We start from the raw sequence: 18,673 nt of genomic DNA on the forward strand, positions 1-18,673 counted from the left end.
AAGTAAACGGGATCAACTAAAGCAGAGAAGATACATAAGATAAAAACTGCTGTTATGGGTAAACAGCATCTTTATTGAATGATGGCAAAACAAAGTCAGAGTAGCCTTTTTATGATTTTTGTCAGACAGCAGGGTGTGTGTGATTTCTTCTAATTTTAAAGGTAATTAAGGCAGGATGCAGGGTTCAGGACAAGCAGCCTATAAGTCTGCTGCAAAATAGCAGTGAGCAAATATCCTGTAGTGGCTGAGTAATACCAGAAGAATGTGACTGGTAAGTTTCTTCTCCAGGTGAATCATTGAAACCAACTGTGACCTGTTACCACCGACGTTCCTTGACCTTTCCTGCATTAACAATACGACTGCAATTGTGTGCGATAAAACAATATATGTTTTGTAGATGTACAGTTACAGTTCTGTGCAATAAAAAGGTTTAGGTGCAAGTTTGTACAGTAAATATATTTACATTCTCCCCAAAAACTTCAATAAAATAATGACATATATTATGAATAACAGTTTGAACACGATGAGATCTAACTCACCACTGGTAAGGAATCTAAACCTTAGCTTTTGCTATCAAAATATATCATTCTCATTTATTTATTTATTTTTTACTCATTGTAACTAATTTTACAGAGGTCAAGGCTGATTATCAGAGTATTATCAGAGCATTCAAAGTCTTAACAGTTCCACGTCTTCACTTGAACCCATCCTCACCCCCCTTTTTTGTACTTTTGGCTGTTTATATAAGGGCATTTTAACCACTGTAAACACCTCGTGACAGTCTGACATTTTTCCTGCCTTACTGAAATCTTCTATTGCTAAACCACTTCTAAAGAAAAACAGTCTGAATCTGTCTGTTATTAATAACTGCAGGCACGTAACTAATCTTACATTACTTTGCAGAATCTTTAAGGGAAAAAAAATGTCCACGAGTTACCACTGACATGCAGGGCCTTTGTAAGACCTCTGTAAATGTGGGTTTTGCTTAAGTCATATCACAGACACAGTCCTGCACTCTGAAGATTTCTAATGATTTCTGCAATGTTGTAACTACAGAGGTGGGCAGGCCTATGGAGGGTGGGACTTTGGTGTTTGTCTTGGGAATTTTAGCTCATGTGTCATACCCCATGACAACTACTGATTAACTTACACCAGTTACCATGGTCACTTGATTGTTAATTTAGTGTGTCATAAGCATGTGTCATCAACTATGCTCATGACACAGAGTTCCCAGTCTGCTGACTGATGCACTATCCGTTTCAGTGATGTTGATAACTGGATGGCTAATAACCGCCTTCAGTTTAACTTTGATCAGAAAGCGGTCCTGACCACTCGAGTCTCACAGATGCTGACCTCACTTTGCAGATTTCCTGGGCCACATTCAGAACATTGTTAAAATCTGTTTTATCACCACAGAAGTATAACACAGATTCAGCAGTTATCATGTAACTGAATAACTCATCCATGTATTTCTAGTTTGCTGGATGATTGCAATGCACTGCTTACAGGAATCTTAAGAAACTACCTTGAACAACTAAAGCCACAGCTTGCAAAATTATAGGTAAATATTTAACTATGTTACTACTATAACTATTTATTTATATTCTGCGTTATTCTGCATCCAAAGTTTTAAAAATCACTTTCCATCCTGTATTAAAACTTTTAACGTTTTAATACTGGTTTTTATGTCTCAGTAGCTCTTTGGCATGCTCATAAAAATGATGAACTATGAACCCAGGTCTTTACGAACACTAGACACGCTTTGGCTTCAACTTTGGCTTTAACATTTTTACTGGTCTACTGCTGGTTAGTTTCTTATTGAATTTGATTGATTGATTGATTGATCATACTTTATTCATCCCGAGGGAATAAAGTATGATCTATTCTATTTCTTTATCAGTTTAACTTCTGTGCTTCACATAAAGCATGTTTTTCTTACATCTGCCAGTTGAATTATATTAGGCTTACAAATGTCCTTTTTGATAAAGCATATAGTTAGGGCTGGATCAGGTGACCCTGATTCTTGCCTTAGGCTATAGGGGCTTCCAATGATGGATTAGTGTTTCTTCTTCACTGTGTGTTTACACACCTGCATTCAATTCTGCATTTAATCATTAGTTAATATTAATACTCTGGATCTCCTCCACAGTGTGTCTTTTGTCCTTTTTCCCTTCCCTCACCCCCAACCTGTCACAGCAGATGGCCACCCCTCCCCAAACCCAGTTCTGCCAGAGGTTTCTTCTTATTAAAAGGGACTTTTTCCTTCTCATTATCGCTAAGTGCTTGGTGAAAGGGGGTCATTTGATTGATGGCGTTCTTATCTGTGTTGCCTTGAGGCAACTGTTGTTATATTTGGCACTACATAAATGAAATGGGATTAAATCAGTTTTACAAAAGTGTCACAGCTATAACGTTTGTGGTAGTCTGTGTATCTTAACTTGACTTTAATACCAGTAGAACAGAAGTAAATACAGTAGAGCACAGATGGGTTTGCAAGGAAGATAAGCAACCAGAACTCAAGAATTAGCTGGTTAATAAACTGGTAGTTAAGCAAATGGTCCATAGGTACAAAACTTTAATGACTGATCTGGGCTTTCTGCAGCGGTGAAGTTTGTTTCCTCAGAAACTGTGTTAATTCCCGAGGACCAAAAAACCTCTCACCAACCTCCTGTCTTTGCAAAAGTACTGTGATTGGGCTTGGCGTCCATGAGGCAGGTTATTTTCCAGCTGGTAAAAGGGGGAATGGACAAAGCAGGTATGCAGATAGGTCCAGGTTCTCGAAAGAGTTTCCCAAACACAGGAAATGAAAGGCAGGTGAGCGTCTCACAGGTTAAACCCAAGCAAACAGTTTATAATTGCACTAAAACCCCTAAATAACAGTACCACAAAAACAGTTTAACAATCCTGAGCAGCACTCTGAATTTAAATACTGAGGATGATTGCTCAGGTGTACAACAGCTGTGCTTGCTCTGGGTTATCAGACACCACACCCACTGCTGTAAAGGATTGGTTAATCACCATTCACTTGCACAGAGAGGGGAGAAAAAGGTAGAACAGCAATGAGGGAGAGAGAGAAAGCAGGTGCCACACCAGGACAGGATGAACCATTTCTATTTGTTTATTTATTTAACTGTATGTATTGTGTTTATACTTTTATGTTTAATTTTAAATCACCTGGAAGATAAAGAATGGAAAAATAGTTAAAATACGTGAAGTTCATTGCAGCCGTATGAAATAAGGTTGGTGAAATTTAGGGGAAAGAAACTGTAGATATTGTCTTAAATGAATGTGCATTGCAATGTTGGTATCACATTTTTATTTTTATTTATTGTTTATATTTTATTTATTTATCCTGCTTGTGTACGTTTTTTGTGTTTTATTTGACAGTATTTGTTTTTTATCATCTGAGTTCATTCATGTTAACTGACACATGATTATGGAAAATATTTATTGTTCCGCCAGCATGACCGTAAAAAGCAAAGGAAAAAAAAACTATTTATTTGACGTCATTTGAGCGTCTCTGTTGGGGCTCCGCCTTGAACTTCTAATCCACCAATGAGTGATAGGGAAACTATGAGTGCGGAAGCAAACCCGGAAACGTCACAAATGAAAACAAAACAGGACACGTCGGCTCTGTCACGCTGAAGTCCACTCTTAGCTTGGCTTTAATTAAATGCATCCCAGTGGATCTGAAGCCGCAGAATTGCTCAGTTTGTTTAAAAAAAATCGTTTACACCCCTCCGACTATCGCTCTTAAAAGTATAAATGGAGACGGACAAAGGTGTGGTTTTGGCAACAGAGAGATATGGCAGTGCAGAGTCCTGGAAGTATGTATCAAAAGATGGAGTGATGGAGAGGAGGAGAGATGGGAGTGAAGGTCACTCAGGAGGAAACTCGGTTTTTGGAGTTTTTAAAGTAAGGCACAAGTGAACTTCATTGTGCTTACACTGACTGCAAACTTCAACCTCAAGTTTGAACTTTTGATTTCAGAGCGTCTTTCTGCCTCAAGGTTATCCAGAGAGTGTGAGCGATGATTACCTGCAGTACCAGTTCTGGGATACCATGCAGGTACAGTGGATGATACAACAGAGATAGTTAGATATCTGTGACATTAAACCTCTTCAGTCACGCTCTTCCTCCTCTCTCAGGCCTTCTCCAGCTCTCTGTCAGGGACTCTCGCCACTCAGGCTTCCCTCAGAGGTTTTGGTGTTGGAAACCAGGAGGCCACCGTAGCTGCAGCCACTGTTACCTGGTTATTCAAAGGTGGAAAAATACTGTACATTTACATTAACCCTGCACAGCTCATGCTGATCTCACTGGTGTTTTGATAACAAGCAAATGTGTCTCCCTGCAGATGGGACTGGCATGTTGGGAAGAATCCTCTTCGCCTGGCGGAAAGGGTAAGGCTTATATGAGAAGATCTAACCCAGTGTGCAAAAGCAAATACTTTAGATTCTACAACTGTTGCCACTGATGATAATTTTTTTTTTTAAAGTGCATAAAATTCAGTGCTTTAAGCAAATTTAAGGAAGTGATTCTATCAGTATTTCCTTCAATGCCATTTGCCAGTGCTTTCTCATATATATACAACACTGGCTTTTAGAATTGGCTTTTGTTCTGATAGAAATTATGTTCAAAGTAATTTTCTTCATGTTTTTCCAGGAGTAAGCTGGACTCTGAGGCCAAAAAATGGAGGTATGTGCTAAATGTGTAAGAGTCAAGTCAGTCCAGTCACCACTGGAAACCCATTTGAGTTTTTTTTGTTTGTTTTTTAATTCCCAACCAGACTTTTTGCTGACGTGCTCAATGACATTGCCATGTTCATGGAAATATTGGCTCCTTACTTTCCTGCTTGCTTCACCTTCATTGTGTGCACTGCAGGGATATTCAAGGTAACAAACAAAAAACAGGTTAATTCTGATCAAAATTAATTAATGTACACCATTTAAAAGGCTATTCCCATTGCTAAATAGGTAATATAAAGGTGAAATTTCAGTCTAGTTGACCAAGGACAGCACAGGTGCAAGGATGCAGGAAAAGTATAAAACGTTACGTTGCGTTATCTTGCATGTCATCCAGTTGTGTTTGTCTTCTCCAGTCTATTGTTGGAGTGGCAGGTGGTGCGACCAGAGCGGCTCTCACTGTTCATCAGGCCCGCAGAGACAACATGGCTGACATCTCTGCCAAAGATGGCAGTCAGGTAGCTGCCACTCCTACTTTCATCACACTGTTTATCATCAAGCTAACCAATGTGAGCAGTTTTACACTGTTCATTGTCTATATTTTCAATGTTTTAAATGTACCAGGATGGAAACGTAATGTGATGGTAATTATAAAAGGATATATTATACAAAGAAGCACAAAAGGCCCTTTAATGGTAGTTTTAAGTTAAACCAGGTAAAGCACGTTTGATTAATAATAACAGCAACATTTCAGGTCCCTGCTACTGAAGCAGATACATTTTATTATGTATACATTGGTTATCTCCTGAGACACATAGTAAAAAATAGGTAATTTGTAGCAAATCTGTGAAGCCATCATAACATCATCATCTCTGTGTTTTCCTTTAGGAGACTTTAGTGAATCTGGCCGGACTGCTGGTCAGTCTGATTCTCATTCCCCTCGTCACTGATAATCCAGTGTAAGTTTTGTTATTTCAATTATGTTTTTAGTTATTATTTCAAATACTAATTATATTCTTAAAGGGTCAGTTTACCCCGAAAAACACGATTTTCCTCCAGCCTGTGGTGCTGTTTATGATTATTTTGATGTGAGGTTCTAGTTTTGGAGAAAAACTTTTTTTTTCTGGGCACTTTGAGCATTCAAGGTGATTGTGGTACAGTTTTATTATATTATAAGACAAGGTGGACATCTCCTTAGCTGGTATCTCCAAACCCAGACAAAATGATCTAGAAGGATCAGGTCAAGTAAATTTGACTTAAAGTAATGCACAGCAAGCAAAGTTATCAAAGAAACCCAAAAAATAAAGAAGAAGAACAAAAAAAATGATAATCAAAGTATAGGATAATAATAAAAACATAGCAATAGTAAATAATAATGAGGGTGAACTGTTGCTTTAGAGTGTTTCATGCCTCTAACATCACCCACCTCCGTCTCTTTCTCCCTTTCTGTCTTGTTTAGATTGACTCTCTGCCTCTTCTTCCTCTTCACCGTGCTTCATCTTTTTGCCAACTACAAGGCTGTCCGTTCAGTTGTCATGGAAACCTTCAATGAAGCACGGCTTTCTATCGTACTGCAGCAGTACCTGAAGGACAAACGAATCCTGAGTCCACCAGAGGCCAATCAGAGAGAACCAGTTTTCTTTGGTAAGAATTATGTTTTTTGTGCTATCGCATTGGCAAGGTTGAGTCCTGTGTTGAGTCTTAGTAAATCTTAATAAGTTGTCTTCTGTTTTGTTTTTGATTTTCTTTTAGAGTTTGGGCAAACTGTGCCGATGAAGCTTGGAGTGAGGCTGCAGGAGATTGCACAGAGGTGATTTCAAAACTTGGTTTGCACGCATTTAAATGTTGCAATAGCAATGAAAGTATGCAGGGGAAAAGTGAGACAAGGAGGAAAAATCCAGAAAAGGGAAGTTTTTATTAAATAGTTAAAGTCAGACACTGACAAGCTGCTTTTACCACCCAAAGAAAAAAGAAATAATAAGCACGACAAAACCCAAATGTTGGTCACTTCAGACGACAGAGCTAAGTCGAGATTTTAAATCTGAAAATTATCTTATTTCTGAGATACTCTCCCGAAAGCTTTTACTTATGGACACCCAAAAAAATTCATTTGTGGCAGAAACAAGTTACCATAGTCAGCCAAACCCCCTCTAAACATTCATTTCTCAAATTGCATGTTTTCAATTCTCTTACTTGCATCTTAGTTCCTCACACCAAAGATGCAAGTGGAGGAAGCGAAGAAGAAGAAGGCTTTTCTCATTTCATGTGCCTCCTTGTCTCTTCTGTTCACCTTCCTTTGACCCCCAAATCAGTCTCAATCTTAAATCACACACAGAAACAGTGACGGGCAAAAAGTTTGATAATCTTAAAAAACTAACAGTTTATGGATGAATTTATGGGCTATCTAAAGATTCATCCTCCTGCCACAGTTTGTGTATTCCAGCTGTGAGCCACTGGTCTGTTATACGTTGAAGTCAAAAACACTTCGGAAATATGTGATACAACTAAAAGGAATTTCATTATAGTTCTGCTCATTTTGCAGCCCAGAAGATCTTCAGTTGGCTTTGAAGGAAAACAGCATGCCTTACCTGTTAGGAATCAGAAATGGTATGCTGTCTTCCACCCATGCAAAGAAAAGCAGCATGTTTACATACTTGGAAAGTTATTTTAAACCTCCTGTCTTTCTCGCAGGCTGTGTATGTGTTTGTTTGGGACCAGAAGCTTCAGCGAGTGACGAAATCAGAGCGATGTGCCAGGCGGTAGTACTCAGCAACATGCTGAGCTCGTCAAACTCCAGAGAAGCTACAGGGGCTGCACTGAAACAGCAAAGTGAGCCTTTACCTCCTTCCATGTTTATAAATAGACTGTTTAAATGTGAAGAACTGTAAAACTTCCTCTTTTCTTTATAGAAGGTCACTGGGAAATGGTGCACGAGAGTCACAAGCTGATGGATGCCATTTTCAATCCATTCCTTAAAGGTGAGCACATGCAAAACTGCTTTAACTTACCAATCATCCTCTTTGATTCCTTTAGTGGAAGCATGATTCTGGAAATGTAACCTGCAGGTGCTGAAGCTGCAGGATGGGACATGAAACGAACCATGATCGACTGGGATGAGTGGAGAGTCGAGTGGAAAACAAAAAGCAGCTGAGAAGCTTTAAATAAACAAAGATGTTTTTAAGTATGCCTGATTTGATTCATTTAGCTGCCCCAACTCTGGAGAGAAAAATAGTTTATATGTTTACAGGAATAATATTTTATTGAAGTAATTTTAAAAAAAACCCTGCAGATCACCATGGAGAAAATGATCTTGGCGCTTTTTTTGTGGGTATTTTGCTTAAGAAAATATGAAAGTACAGCTGCAAAAACAAAATGTGATCGTCCTCCTGTTGAAGGGGGCGGTATTAAACTGCCTTAACCAATCAATGCACAACAAAGAAGAGGGAGCAACAACATCCGGTGCAAAGCGGATATGTCAAGTTCGAAACATCGTTGAGTAAAATTAGAATTTAAATTTACTACTAGTACGTAAACACACAATAATAATAATAATAATTAAAGTTTTCTTACATGCCACAGGGCTATTTCTTAATTATTGTTCTTAACTTTGTTTTTTTTGTCATTAAAAAAATAATGAAAAAGTAGATTAAAATACGAGTGAAATTACAAAATGAGACAAAAATCACTATAAGAGTAAATGTAAACATAATAGATACATAATTCAGTCCTCTCAGTCAATTTTAGTCTTCGTGAATTGTGGCTGTGTTTTAAAGTACATATGTTTTTTAATGCCTAAATTCAATTTATTACATTACAGTAAGACAACAAGTGATTTAAGGACATGTCTTTCTGGGGAAACCACAGTTGCTGAACGATAACACGAAATTGTAGACTTTACCCAAAAAAAGAAAACGCTATTAGTTCAGGAGATCATTTCAAAGAGAGATCACATTTATGGATCCAGCTAATTAATTTTCTCTAGTTTTCACCATGTGGTTAAAAATAATCTTAATATCAGGAATTTTCACAAATACCACAATGTTTAAAAAAAAAAATCTTATTAATTATCAATCATAAATCTTATTAATTTTTAATGATAAATGCAAAAAAAGGCTACATATTTGTAAGGAAGGATAAATGCGACCTTTATTTTGAAATGTCCTTCCGGATGTTGAAGTGTCCGCGTTGTTAGCTTGAGACGTTTCTCAAACAACTTTAGCGTTAGCAACATCAAAATCGGTTTTTGTGGTTCTAAGTTGACCGAAATTTGACCATACATGGGGAGATATAAGTGTGCCTACAACTGCGACACCTCGAGCGATCCAGACGTAAAGTTTTTTAAGTAAGTTTTCAATAGTAGCGCTGCTTTTTCGTTAAACTAAACCAACAAACAGCTAGAAGCACGTTTGTAAAGTAACAGTGGCTGACAGAAGTAGGCTTGTATCAGTGTTAAGAGTCACATTTTCCACCTTTTCTCAACATTTTAAGCCCACATAATTAGATCTTTTTCTGTATGCATGGGAGTGCAGTTCGGAGTGCACCTGGTAAAGTTACCGAGACGTGTACACAAGCTCACTAGGCAAAAAGGGCATAAACAAAGAAAGTTTATGCCCTCTTACAAAGGTGTATAACTTAGATGTGGATTTTTAAGCATTTTTTTTACCCAAAACAAACCGAACTCTAAAAATCACACCTGCAGAAAATGTAGTTGCAATAGAGGGGTTTTATTCACACTAAATTCTAAGTCAAATCATTTGAGAACCACTTGTGAGCTGTGTGCTGTAGGAGTGACATAAGGGTTTAAGGTGCTGGTGGGATTGTATCAGTGATCAGCCCTGAGGTGCTTCTTTCACCAACAAACATCATAGTCCATAGTTTTCATGGACTGTGATGTGTGCAGGGAACATTGTGACCTATACTGACAGTAGGGAACAGGTGTGAAGATGTGGACTTTGGAGAGAAGAGAAATGAGAGAGACACAGGTGTGACACTGCAAGAAGGAGAGGCAGTGAAGGTAGATGAGTTTGCATACCATCCAAAACAATAGACAGTGCATAAGAGAGGTGAAGAAAAGAGTGCAGGTGGAGATGAGTGTCAGGGGTGATTTTTGACAGGCTAGCAGCAAGGGTAAAAGGAAAGGTTTACAAGATGCTACTGAGACCTGCTATTATTTATGGTTTGAAAATGGTTGCACTAACAAAAACACAGGAGGTGCAGCTTGAGCTGTTAAGATTTTTTTATTGTAAATGACCAGGATGGACAGGATTAGAAATGAGTGTGTCAGAGGGACAGCTCAGGTTGAGTGTTGGGAGACAGAGTTAGAGAGCTGCATTTTTAGATGGTTTGGACATGTGCAGGGACAGTGGATATATTGGACAAAGGATGCTGAACATGGAGCTGTGGATGTAGTAAAGGAGAACATACAGAGGGTTGCTGTGACAGAGGAGGATGCTAAGCAAAGGTTGAGATTGAGGCAGATGAACTGCTGTGGCGACCCCTAAAGGCAGCAACCGAAAAAAGAAGAAGAAGAAGAAAGACCACTAAAGATCCTCTAAATTACATTTATGAGACAAAAATACTCCTGATTGAGACCTTTAACTGTAAATTATGCTCTTATTATTATGTTTTTCTGTTGTTTAAGTGTTTAATTATCTTGCTTACATTCAGTATATCACTCTGGAAATACTGAGTATTATTTTACATGTAGCTTATCATAATTAGTTTTAACAGAGTTAGTCAACAGGTAAAATTTACTGAACTCTACGTGATTTTTAGTGAGTTACTTTTCACACGGGGAAAAAAATGTTTTCTGTGTGTGCATGCAGGTTTCCCCTGTACAACCCCCGAAAACTTAAAAAATGGGTACTGAACATGAAGTGGAAGGACTGGACGCCGACTCGCTTTTCTGTTCTGTGCATCAATCACTTCGAGGAGCAGTACATTGACAAAACGGGCAAAAGTGTGACACTTCGGGAAGATGCGGTTCCCACCATATTTACACCGACTGACAACACACAGAAAAAGAAGGTTTGTGTGTATCATAGATAATTGTTGTCATCATTTAAAAATAAAACATTTGTGAAATTTTTTAAGCTGCATAATGAAACTCCTCCCGTTTTTCTGTTTAAACTTCTCAAGCTCAGAGGCTTCTTAAAAATAAAGGTGTTGTTACTGTCTCCTTGATACAGGCTGCCATTAACCCGAGACGTAAACGACACAAGGTGAGCTGACCCAGACAGTTAACTGTTTATTGTTTAACGTTTAATGTTATTCATTTTTCTAAATACATTATGTGTTATTTCTTTTATTGTGAATGCAGCAACCTGGTGCTAAAAGCTCAGAGAAGAATTTGGCTGCATCTGCAACATCAGCTCTCCCTGCAACAGAGGACCGCGTCCGGAGCAAAGAACCCAGCCAGACAGAACAAGAGACCTCTGGGTATGTCACTACACACAAAGAGACTTTCTACTGTCCTAGTCCTCTTTTCTTAAATCAGTAATAAGCAGTAATGCTTCAGTATGCACAGTACTGATGCCCTTCATCAGGGATTTGTGTCTCTTCTTTGGTATCTTTCACTTTTTAGGCAAATGTGTGAACAGCTACACTATGGAGCCAGTTTCTTTAATCATTAATTATACCTCTAATAAGTCAGTGTTTATAGTTTGAAGACTGCCATTAGCTTCTTGTGCATATTTGCTTGTTAATTATTAATAATACATTTATTTGTAAAGCACATATTTACAAAGTGCTTAACCGTTTGAATAAAACCACACATTAAGGATAAGTGTACATAATCAAACATGCAGTTAGTCTTACATTTATTCCTGCATACACACAAAACAACAGTCAAACGATTAAGGAAAAGCTGAGTTATGAGGCGTCACTGAAAACCAACAATTCAGCCAACCTGATAAGCTGAGGGAAGTTTAGCAGTGGCAACCTCAAAAGCATTATTACCTCTGGTTTTAAAGTAAAAGCGTAAAACAGTTAAAAGACCTTTTCAGACCCAGACGACCCTTTTCAGTCTCAGCAGATCTGCTGTATAGGTAGGAGCCAAGCCATGTATGTTATTAATAACATTTTAAAATGAAGAAAGGTTTAATTTTTGCAGTGTTTGTTCAATAAAGGAAACAAGACTGGATGAGCTTAGAGATCAAAATTTAGATTGTGGTAAATAATATTTGCAGCATTACAGTTTTTCCTTCCATATTATTCTCTAAAACCAACTTCCTCCTCCTGTTTTCATCGCTCTTTAATTCACTGCATCTGCAACTTTTTTGTTATATATTCGCTGAGCTTTTAACATTCACAGATGCTCCATAATGAGGTTATGAGAAATAGTTTCTAGGTGTCTCAGATTGAATCAAATATATTCCACTGTATATTTATAGTGACAGTGTAGTTTGGGAAAGAAAGCCACATTGCTGACCAACTTGTAGTCTCGAGTTTAGTTTAATGCACTTCATATCGTTCAAACAGGTGTACTAAAAAGTGCTGCCTTGTAGTCATAAGCTACACATTCAAATATGCACATAAATTCTGAAAACAAAGCGTTCTTCTTTGCTTGGTTTTGATGCTTGATATTTATTTGCTGAGAAAAATATTTGTTTTGTGCTCAGTGAGGGACATTTAAGATTTGTTAGAAGTTTTAGAAGAAAAGCAAAAGATTAAAAAGGATAAAAGGACTAAACATGTTACTTCTGACCAGTCAGTTTCTCTCAGAGGTATAAAAACAATCTGGTTTGTCAGCTGCTACCTGCTGAAAGATTGTGGCTCATTTATGTCTTTATAGAAGCAGCTAACAATATACAAACGCCTCAGATTTTAAATTGATATATATTTAATGCACAAGCCTAAAAACCACAGTAACCTTGCAAAAAGGTTGTTTTGGATGGTACAGTTTGCAGGTTTACAGTGAAGTTTGTGTGGTTACAGGTATAACACAATATCAAACCTAACTTTTTTTTCTTTTAAAAGCTGATAAAAGCATTTAAGATGACATTTTCCTGCTGTACATGCATTTAAAAACAGATTTACAGTCATGGTGGTTTGCTGTATTGGTCCATTGGAGATCTGGCCACTGGTTAGGTCACTAAACCAGTTTTCAGACTTAACCAAAGGTTTCTTTGGGAATTGTTGTGTTGGCAAAGATGACTTTCTGGTTGATCACAGGTTTTCTCTTGGGAAAAAGATAAAGATAAAATCAAATCAAACACTAGAGAAGTGTCTAGCTTCTCCTTCATAAATCAATTTTTTTTTCCTGTTCTTTTATTTATCTTTTTAATCATTTCTGTACAAATATATATTATTGTTTCCTTAATGTTTTAACTTTTTTCTGTTTTAATGATTAGAGATCCCAAAAAGTCAGACAAATGGAGGATTATAATTGATGAAGCGCTGATGAAGATCGATTCATTTCCACACTTTTTTCATGGCGATTACTGTGTACCACAGGTAAATGGAATTGTATTTTATACATACTGATCACTGGGATAACTTGAGAGTTTATGTTTAGCTAATCTTATGGCATTTACGGCGTATCCGATATGTTTTATCTTGCTGTTTATCTTCATTAGTGTGAGTTAATCTATGTGTGTGTTTCCACCTGCATCAACAGAGTATCCACTGGGCTCCAGATAATAATTTCAGTGTAAGTAGAATATTTTCAGTCTACTAGGGGTGTAATTCTCAGAAACCGGATGAACGGATGAACACTAAAACCACAAGCCTGATCACGTGATTGGATCATAAACAAAAAATAAACTTTTATTCACATATATTTCCAGTTCACCCACTACTGGGACATTTTTAAACAGAATTCGCCAGACTAGCTTTAACCAAGGGCTCCACACGGGTATCAGGACACCGAGTGTTGGGCACATTTGTGTCACAGTTTCCTGTCTCTGCTGCAGAATTCTTACACCCTTTTAATCTGTAAAAGTTTGTCTTTTATATCGTGAAGCACTTAATTCACCTCCTCTTTTGTCATTTTTACAGCCTGAGGATAAAGACAATGAAAACATTATAGAGGTACGTCTGTTGTAGCACGATTACCTGCAGGTGTTACTCCAAATCCAAACCAGGGTTTTGGATGGTTTTGTCCCTCTGCCTGATGCATTATCCTGACTGCAGGTGAAGGAGCCATGGGAGTGGCTTGCTCTGGATGTCCGTGGACCGCTGCCCCAAACAGTAAATGGACACAAATACATTTTGACGGTGACCGACTTCTACTCCAAATGGGTGGAAGCTGTGCCGATGACAGCGTGCCTCCCTTCAGATGTGGCAAAGCACGTCGTGGACATCATTGCCCACTTTGGATATCCACTGAGAATCCTCTCCAGACTGCCTCTTGACATAGTCCACAAAGTGAGCGCACATTTGATTAATCTGCCTGGACTGTTTTGCAAAACCTGATTTCATATCAGTATCAAAAATGTAGTTGAAGTTTAGAAACTTGCATTTTTTTTAAAGTGCCTTATAAATCTGACTTGGAATTAGTGTCTGAAAACCAAACCCAAGGCAGTTAAACCTATATGTAGTTATTATAGTGACATGCTTTTAATTCAAAGAACATATTTAACCTTCACAAGACCAACTCGGCAATCATATAATGCATAAAGGGAAGCTATTATGCTCCTCCTTATTTTCTTTCACACATATACTGTTGTGGTTTGTTCGTACCAAATGAGTAACAGTTTTGTCTTGTGGTACTTGAATGAATACAGTTGTGTTTGAAAACCATGAGTTTTCTCTGCAAAACACAAGTACAGCTGATGGCTAGAATCGATTTCCACAGCGTATTTTCACAACTTATCACGGAGTCCTGCGATGTCTCCGAACTTTGCCCCCTTTTTTCCTGTCTCTAATAGTCAAATTGAAGCCTTGGGATGTTTGCATCACGAACTGCATCTGGCATAAAAATCTGTGAAGTCAAGCATGTGCAGCCATCCCCTGAGAACAATTCTCTAGTCTTGCTTTGTATGATGTCGGTGAGACCAGATGTTTCCACCTTCCTCCTGTAAAAAGCTCCTGTTTACAAGTGGCTGCCAGTCAGGAGACTGTTGGCTTAAAGGGAAGAGAAGGAAGGTAAACTGGCTTGTTTTAGACAGTGGATGAACTTAAGGGCTGCACTGAGGCCCAAAGCAAGATGAGAAACATTATCTGAACTGTTAACAATTTGAAACTACAGTTGGTATTTTTTTTTAGAGTTCAAGTATAAAAATATGGTGCTGAGAATGACTTAAATCATGAAACTTTATCCATTCTGTGAGATGTTATGATAATTAAATGCTAATGAAATAATATTGGTTTTATTTTTGTTAAATTAAACATATACTTTGAATTACCACCAGCTGAAAAAGCCCTTTGTGTCTTCCAGCTCATAATATAGTGCATGATACTTCTTTTTGTTATAAACTAATGTTATACTGTGTCCTCATTGTCCAGTTTCACACATCTGTATACTGTGTGAATGTCTTCCCAATGACAGATCAACCGTGAACTGAAAGATCAGCTGAAGGTTGCTGTTGCTCTTCTGGTCTATCATCAGCAGACGGGCACCGCAGATATGATCACACCACAGCTGATAGACAGGTCTGTAAAAAGCCAGGGTGTGCTAATATTTGTTTTTTGTGACATTTTATAGTCCAGATTTTATTAATTTTACCAAAATACATTTTGTAATTTGGATGACCTACAAAGTTCACTCTCTTGTTGGTGCAGGTGAAAACTTGTAGCTTTTAACACAGGATAAAAACATTTAGGTTATTAATAATATGACAAATGTTAAAGTCTCTGAAGTTTTCTGTTACCAAATTGGTTTTGCAGTGAATGGTTTTGGATGCCTTCATGCTTTTAGGGCAGTTATAACTGCATGCACCAATAAATCGGGCAAACATCAGTATCTGTTTGTTAAGTGATGATGTAACAGGATTATTCATAGTGAGTCACTCAAACCACACAGCAACGTGTTTTAATGCGTTGTGTTGTTGATGGATCATCTCTGAAATGTAGTCTGTTTTCATCATCTTCTTCCTACCAGATGATAGTGGGAGACCCTCAACATGAACTTTTATTGAGAGTAGTTTTATCCAGATCTGTGCTAATGTGTTTATATCAGCTCGACCATAACTAGCCACCTGGTAGTAAAGCATATGTCAAGTATCCCAAAGCTGCTGTTATTTTTTTCCATCTACTTTAACATCGAAAGTTATAGCCGAGCTCTACGTTTTTCTTTTTTGTCAAAAAATATACTAAAGTGAGAATTTTGTCTATCAACTTCAGATGGAAATTAGCTTCTTTACAATCAATGTCTGGACATGAAACTTTATTGAAACAGGGCACACTCATTTTATTGGAGCTGAAAGAGTCTGGACAATTTTTAACTCTCTGTGGATTCTCAGTACTTGTTTTTTTGGGGAGCTAATGGAATATTTGACCCAGCAGTCCAATGTCTATCAACTGGAAACATGACATTCATCAGTGTCAGTGTCTGATATGTATCTGTTGTGTAGCAACAATTGCCTGCTGATGATGTAGTTTTCTTTTATAATAATATTTATATATTTTTTCTAAATGAGATAAAAGGGAATAAATAACCCAAAATATAAAATATCTGGCACCTATGGACCAAATTGTTATTACAAACAATCGGTGCATAATACCTGGATGTTCTGTCATCATAGTAACATCTCAGTGCTGTAATGTTCCTAATCAAACAGGATGGTGAACGATCTAATAGAGGAACATGCAGCTGACTGGGATGTTTACCTGCCTGCCAAAGTGTTCAGTCTGTGCTTCAAAGAGCATTCGGACACCAAGGAGAGGCCTTTCTCAGTGCTCTGCTGTAAGGGACTAGAGCCTGTTCAGTTCCCCAGAGAACTGGATGTAAGTGTAGGTTTTAAAAACTATAAATCTTTAATAAACCTTACAGATAAAGTAAAATGACTTTCTGTATTTTTTTAATCCATTTTTTTCACAGTTTCCACTTTCCAAGATCCGAGAGAGTGCCTTTGTGGTTAGATAGAAGTTTATCCGGTGAGTTTTATGTGGAGTTGTGCACCACACTGTAATATAATATTTTATATTTTACTGTTGTTTGGAACTGTGTGAAGCATATGGGGCATTGTGAATTTGTGGAATATATCACTGGGATTAGGTAATTACTATTATTATAGCAATTATTCAGGTTTATATTTTCTCTCGGTTAGATTATTGAGGTGTTCTTTCAACAGGCATCAGAAATCAGTTGAAGGACTTCAAATGATTTCAAATCCAGCAATGAGACGTCTTAAAGATATTATAGCAGTTTAGTGACACTACACTGGGTACTTGTGTTGTTTTAAACTGACTTAACAGTGATGTTCAACTTGTCTCAGTTTTATTTTCAGGTCACTTGAATTAGAAACAAACTGGAGCCGCTTTAGCAGCAAACCAGGGAAGAAGAATGTGTTCGGTCCTGGAGGTATTAGTTCTGGTGGAAACCCTGATGAGTGGACCGGGATGTTCTAGTACTGAGCTCTGTGGAGAGGATTTGCTGATGAAACTGCACATTTCAACAGCATTTTCCACTTTGTCTGTGATACACTGAGATGCTCCACCTATTTTTCATTCGCAAGTATTTTTGGATGTAGTATTTTAATTCAGTCTTTTGCTGTAGCACTGCAGCAAAATGTCTTGCTTAAAATATATAGCAGCATGTCTGCAGTGTTGAGACTGGAACAATCTAAATGTAGGGATAGGAAGGCGAGCCAGTTTTCTGAGCCATAGGAGACTGATCAGTATAGCATTATTATTTTTATGACTTCAAACAGTTCAGCCACCTCCACTGGTAAGATTTAAGCTGCTGATTGTTGATGTTTTCTGTTTGTAAAAAGGTAAAAGATGCCAATAAACTTTATTTAAATATCATTTTTAATCACTAGTGAATAGTTTTTATTTATTGACCATCCATGTTCTTCTTCTTATCCAATCTGGGGGTGCTTGAGGCTAGCTCAGCTACCTTAAGGGGAGAGAGGGGTACACCCTGGTTGCCAGCCTATCGCATGGTAACACAGAGAGACGGACAACCATTCATACTTAAAATCTCACCTACAGCCAGTATAGACTCGCCAGTTACCCCATGCATGTCTTCAGACTGTCGGAGTAAACCGGAGCACCTGAAGAGATTATTTACAATAATCTCACAAACAGCTGATTTACGAGTCTTCCAAGAATCAGTTGACGAGCCTACAACTCACTTCTGCTATTCTTATTTTACAGTAAGGAGAAGTGTGTTTTTCTGTCACACTTTTTTTAGGCACTGCTGACTCGTGAGGGTCAAGACAGAAAACCAAACCTCAGCTGTTGTCAGGTTAGTCATCCCACTCGTCTCTGAGGGAAGGAAGGCATGATGAAATGGTTTAAAAGGTGTCAATGTTACAAAACTTTACTGGTGTTGAATCCAAAAGGAGAAAGCTTCTTGCGAGATCAGAAAAAATCTGAAAAAAATTAAGATTTCCTTGACCTACCCCAGATCCCAACAAAATAGATGAGAGGTAAAGAGTATCATTATGGTCCTAGGTTTTGATATATTTGGAATCAGAATACTTTAATCCCTAAGGAAATTATGTAGTACTTTTGTTCCAAGACAATAAGAACAGTAACAGACTGAATTAAATTAATTAATGCAATATATTAGAAAGTTACAAAATAAAAGAAATAGCCCTAATATATACAAATAGCTCGTTTATAAATATCCACAATAATTATAAATATTTTATAGATAAACACACAATCGTTGCACTTTATACAATTAATTTTGTATTTGAACACAATTCCCACGTGCTAAAAACAGTCATAGGTGATACTCTTTTTTTTTTTTTTTTTTTAACTTTTTAACTCTAGTGACTGCTAAAACTATCAGCTGTAAAATCATCTGCTAATCTGTCTGCTAACCATCGATGGCAGGGGTATCAAACACAAGGCCCAGGGACCAGAATCTGACCAGCAAT

At 37.6% G+C, this 18,673-nt stretch overlaps 2 protein-coding genes across 3 annotated transcripts; both read left to right on the plus strand.

The window, feature by feature from the left end:
- Window positions 1–3,572: 3,572 nt before the first annotated feature.
- On the plus strand, window positions 3,573–7,866 carry rusf1 (RUS family member 1). The gene is made up of 14 exons (XM_003442537.5): window positions 3,573–3,915; window positions 3,991–4,068; window positions 4,149–4,263; window positions 4,355–4,400; window positions 4,663–4,695; window positions 4,787–4,892; window positions 5,099–5,200; window positions 5,571–5,641; window positions 6,142–6,326; window positions 6,435–6,492; window positions 7,225–7,289; window positions 7,374–7,511; window positions 7,592–7,660; window positions 7,748–7,866. Exons 1-14 carry the CDS (start codon window positions 3,766–3,768, stop codon window positions 7,831–7,833), a joined length of 1,302 nt encoding a protein of 433 aa, XP_003442585.1. The 5' UTR covers window positions 3,573–3,765; the 3' UTR covers window positions 7,834–7,866.
- Window positions 7,867–8,846: 980 nt separating this feature from the next.
- Window positions 8,847–17,598, plus strand: zgc:153292 (uncharacterized). Of its 2 annotated transcripts, none has more exons than XM_005468978.3 (12): window positions 8,847–9,024; window positions 10,508–10,709; window positions 10,871–10,903; window positions 11,002–11,120; window positions 13,034–13,136; window positions 13,300–13,332; window positions 13,680–13,712; window positions 13,815–14,048; window positions 15,172–15,275; window positions 16,403–16,568; window positions 16,663–16,718; window positions 17,060–17,598. In XM_005468978.3, exons 1-11 carry the CDS (start codon window positions 8,960–8,962, stop codon window positions 16,705–16,707), a joined length of 1,137 nt encoding a protein of 378 aa, XP_005469035.1. In that variant the 5' UTR covers window positions 8,847–8,959; the 3' UTR covers window positions 16,708–16,718; window positions 17,060–17,598. The 2 variants fall into 2 exon arrangements, with proteins under 2 accessions (XP_005469035.1, XP_005469036.1); XM_005468979.3 differs by having other exon boundaries at window positions 17,072–17,598.
- The last annotated feature ends 1,075 nt before the right edge of the window (window positions 17,599–18,673 follow it).

The sequence above is a fragment of the Oreochromis niloticus genome, linkage group LG4 (genome assembly GCF_001858045.2).
Source record: "Oreochromis niloticus isolate F11D_XX linkage group LG4, O_niloticus_UMD_NMBU, whole genome shotgun sequence".
NCBI lineage: Eukaryota > Metazoa > Chordata > Actinopteri > Cichliformes > Cichlidae > Oreochromis > Oreochromis niloticus.

Coding starts and splice junctions, on each gene's coding strand:
- rusf1 (XM_003442537.5), top strand. CDS start 3,766: ATGGAGACGGACAAAGGTGTGGTTTTGGCAACAGAGAGATATGGCAGT. Junction 5,642..6,141: donor CTCGTCACTGATAATCCAGT/GTAAGTTTTGTT, acceptor TGTCTTGTTTAG/ATTGACTCTCTGCCTCTTCT. Junction 6,493..7,224: donor CTGCAGGAGATTGCACAGAG/GTGATTTCAAAA, acceptor CTCATTTTGCAG/CCCAGAAGATCTTCAGTTGG.
- zgc:153292 (XM_005468978.3), top strand. CDS start 8,960: ATGGGGAGATATAAGTGTGCCTACAACTGCGACACCTCGAGCGATCCA. Junction 9,025..10,507: donor CCAGACGTAAAGTTTTTTAA/GTAAGTTTTCAA, acceptor GTGTGCATGCAG/GTTTCCCCTGTACAACCCCC. Junction 13,333..13,679: donor CTCCAGATAATAATTTCAGT/GTAAGTAGAATA, acceptor TCATTTTTACAG/CCTGAGGATAAAGACAATGA.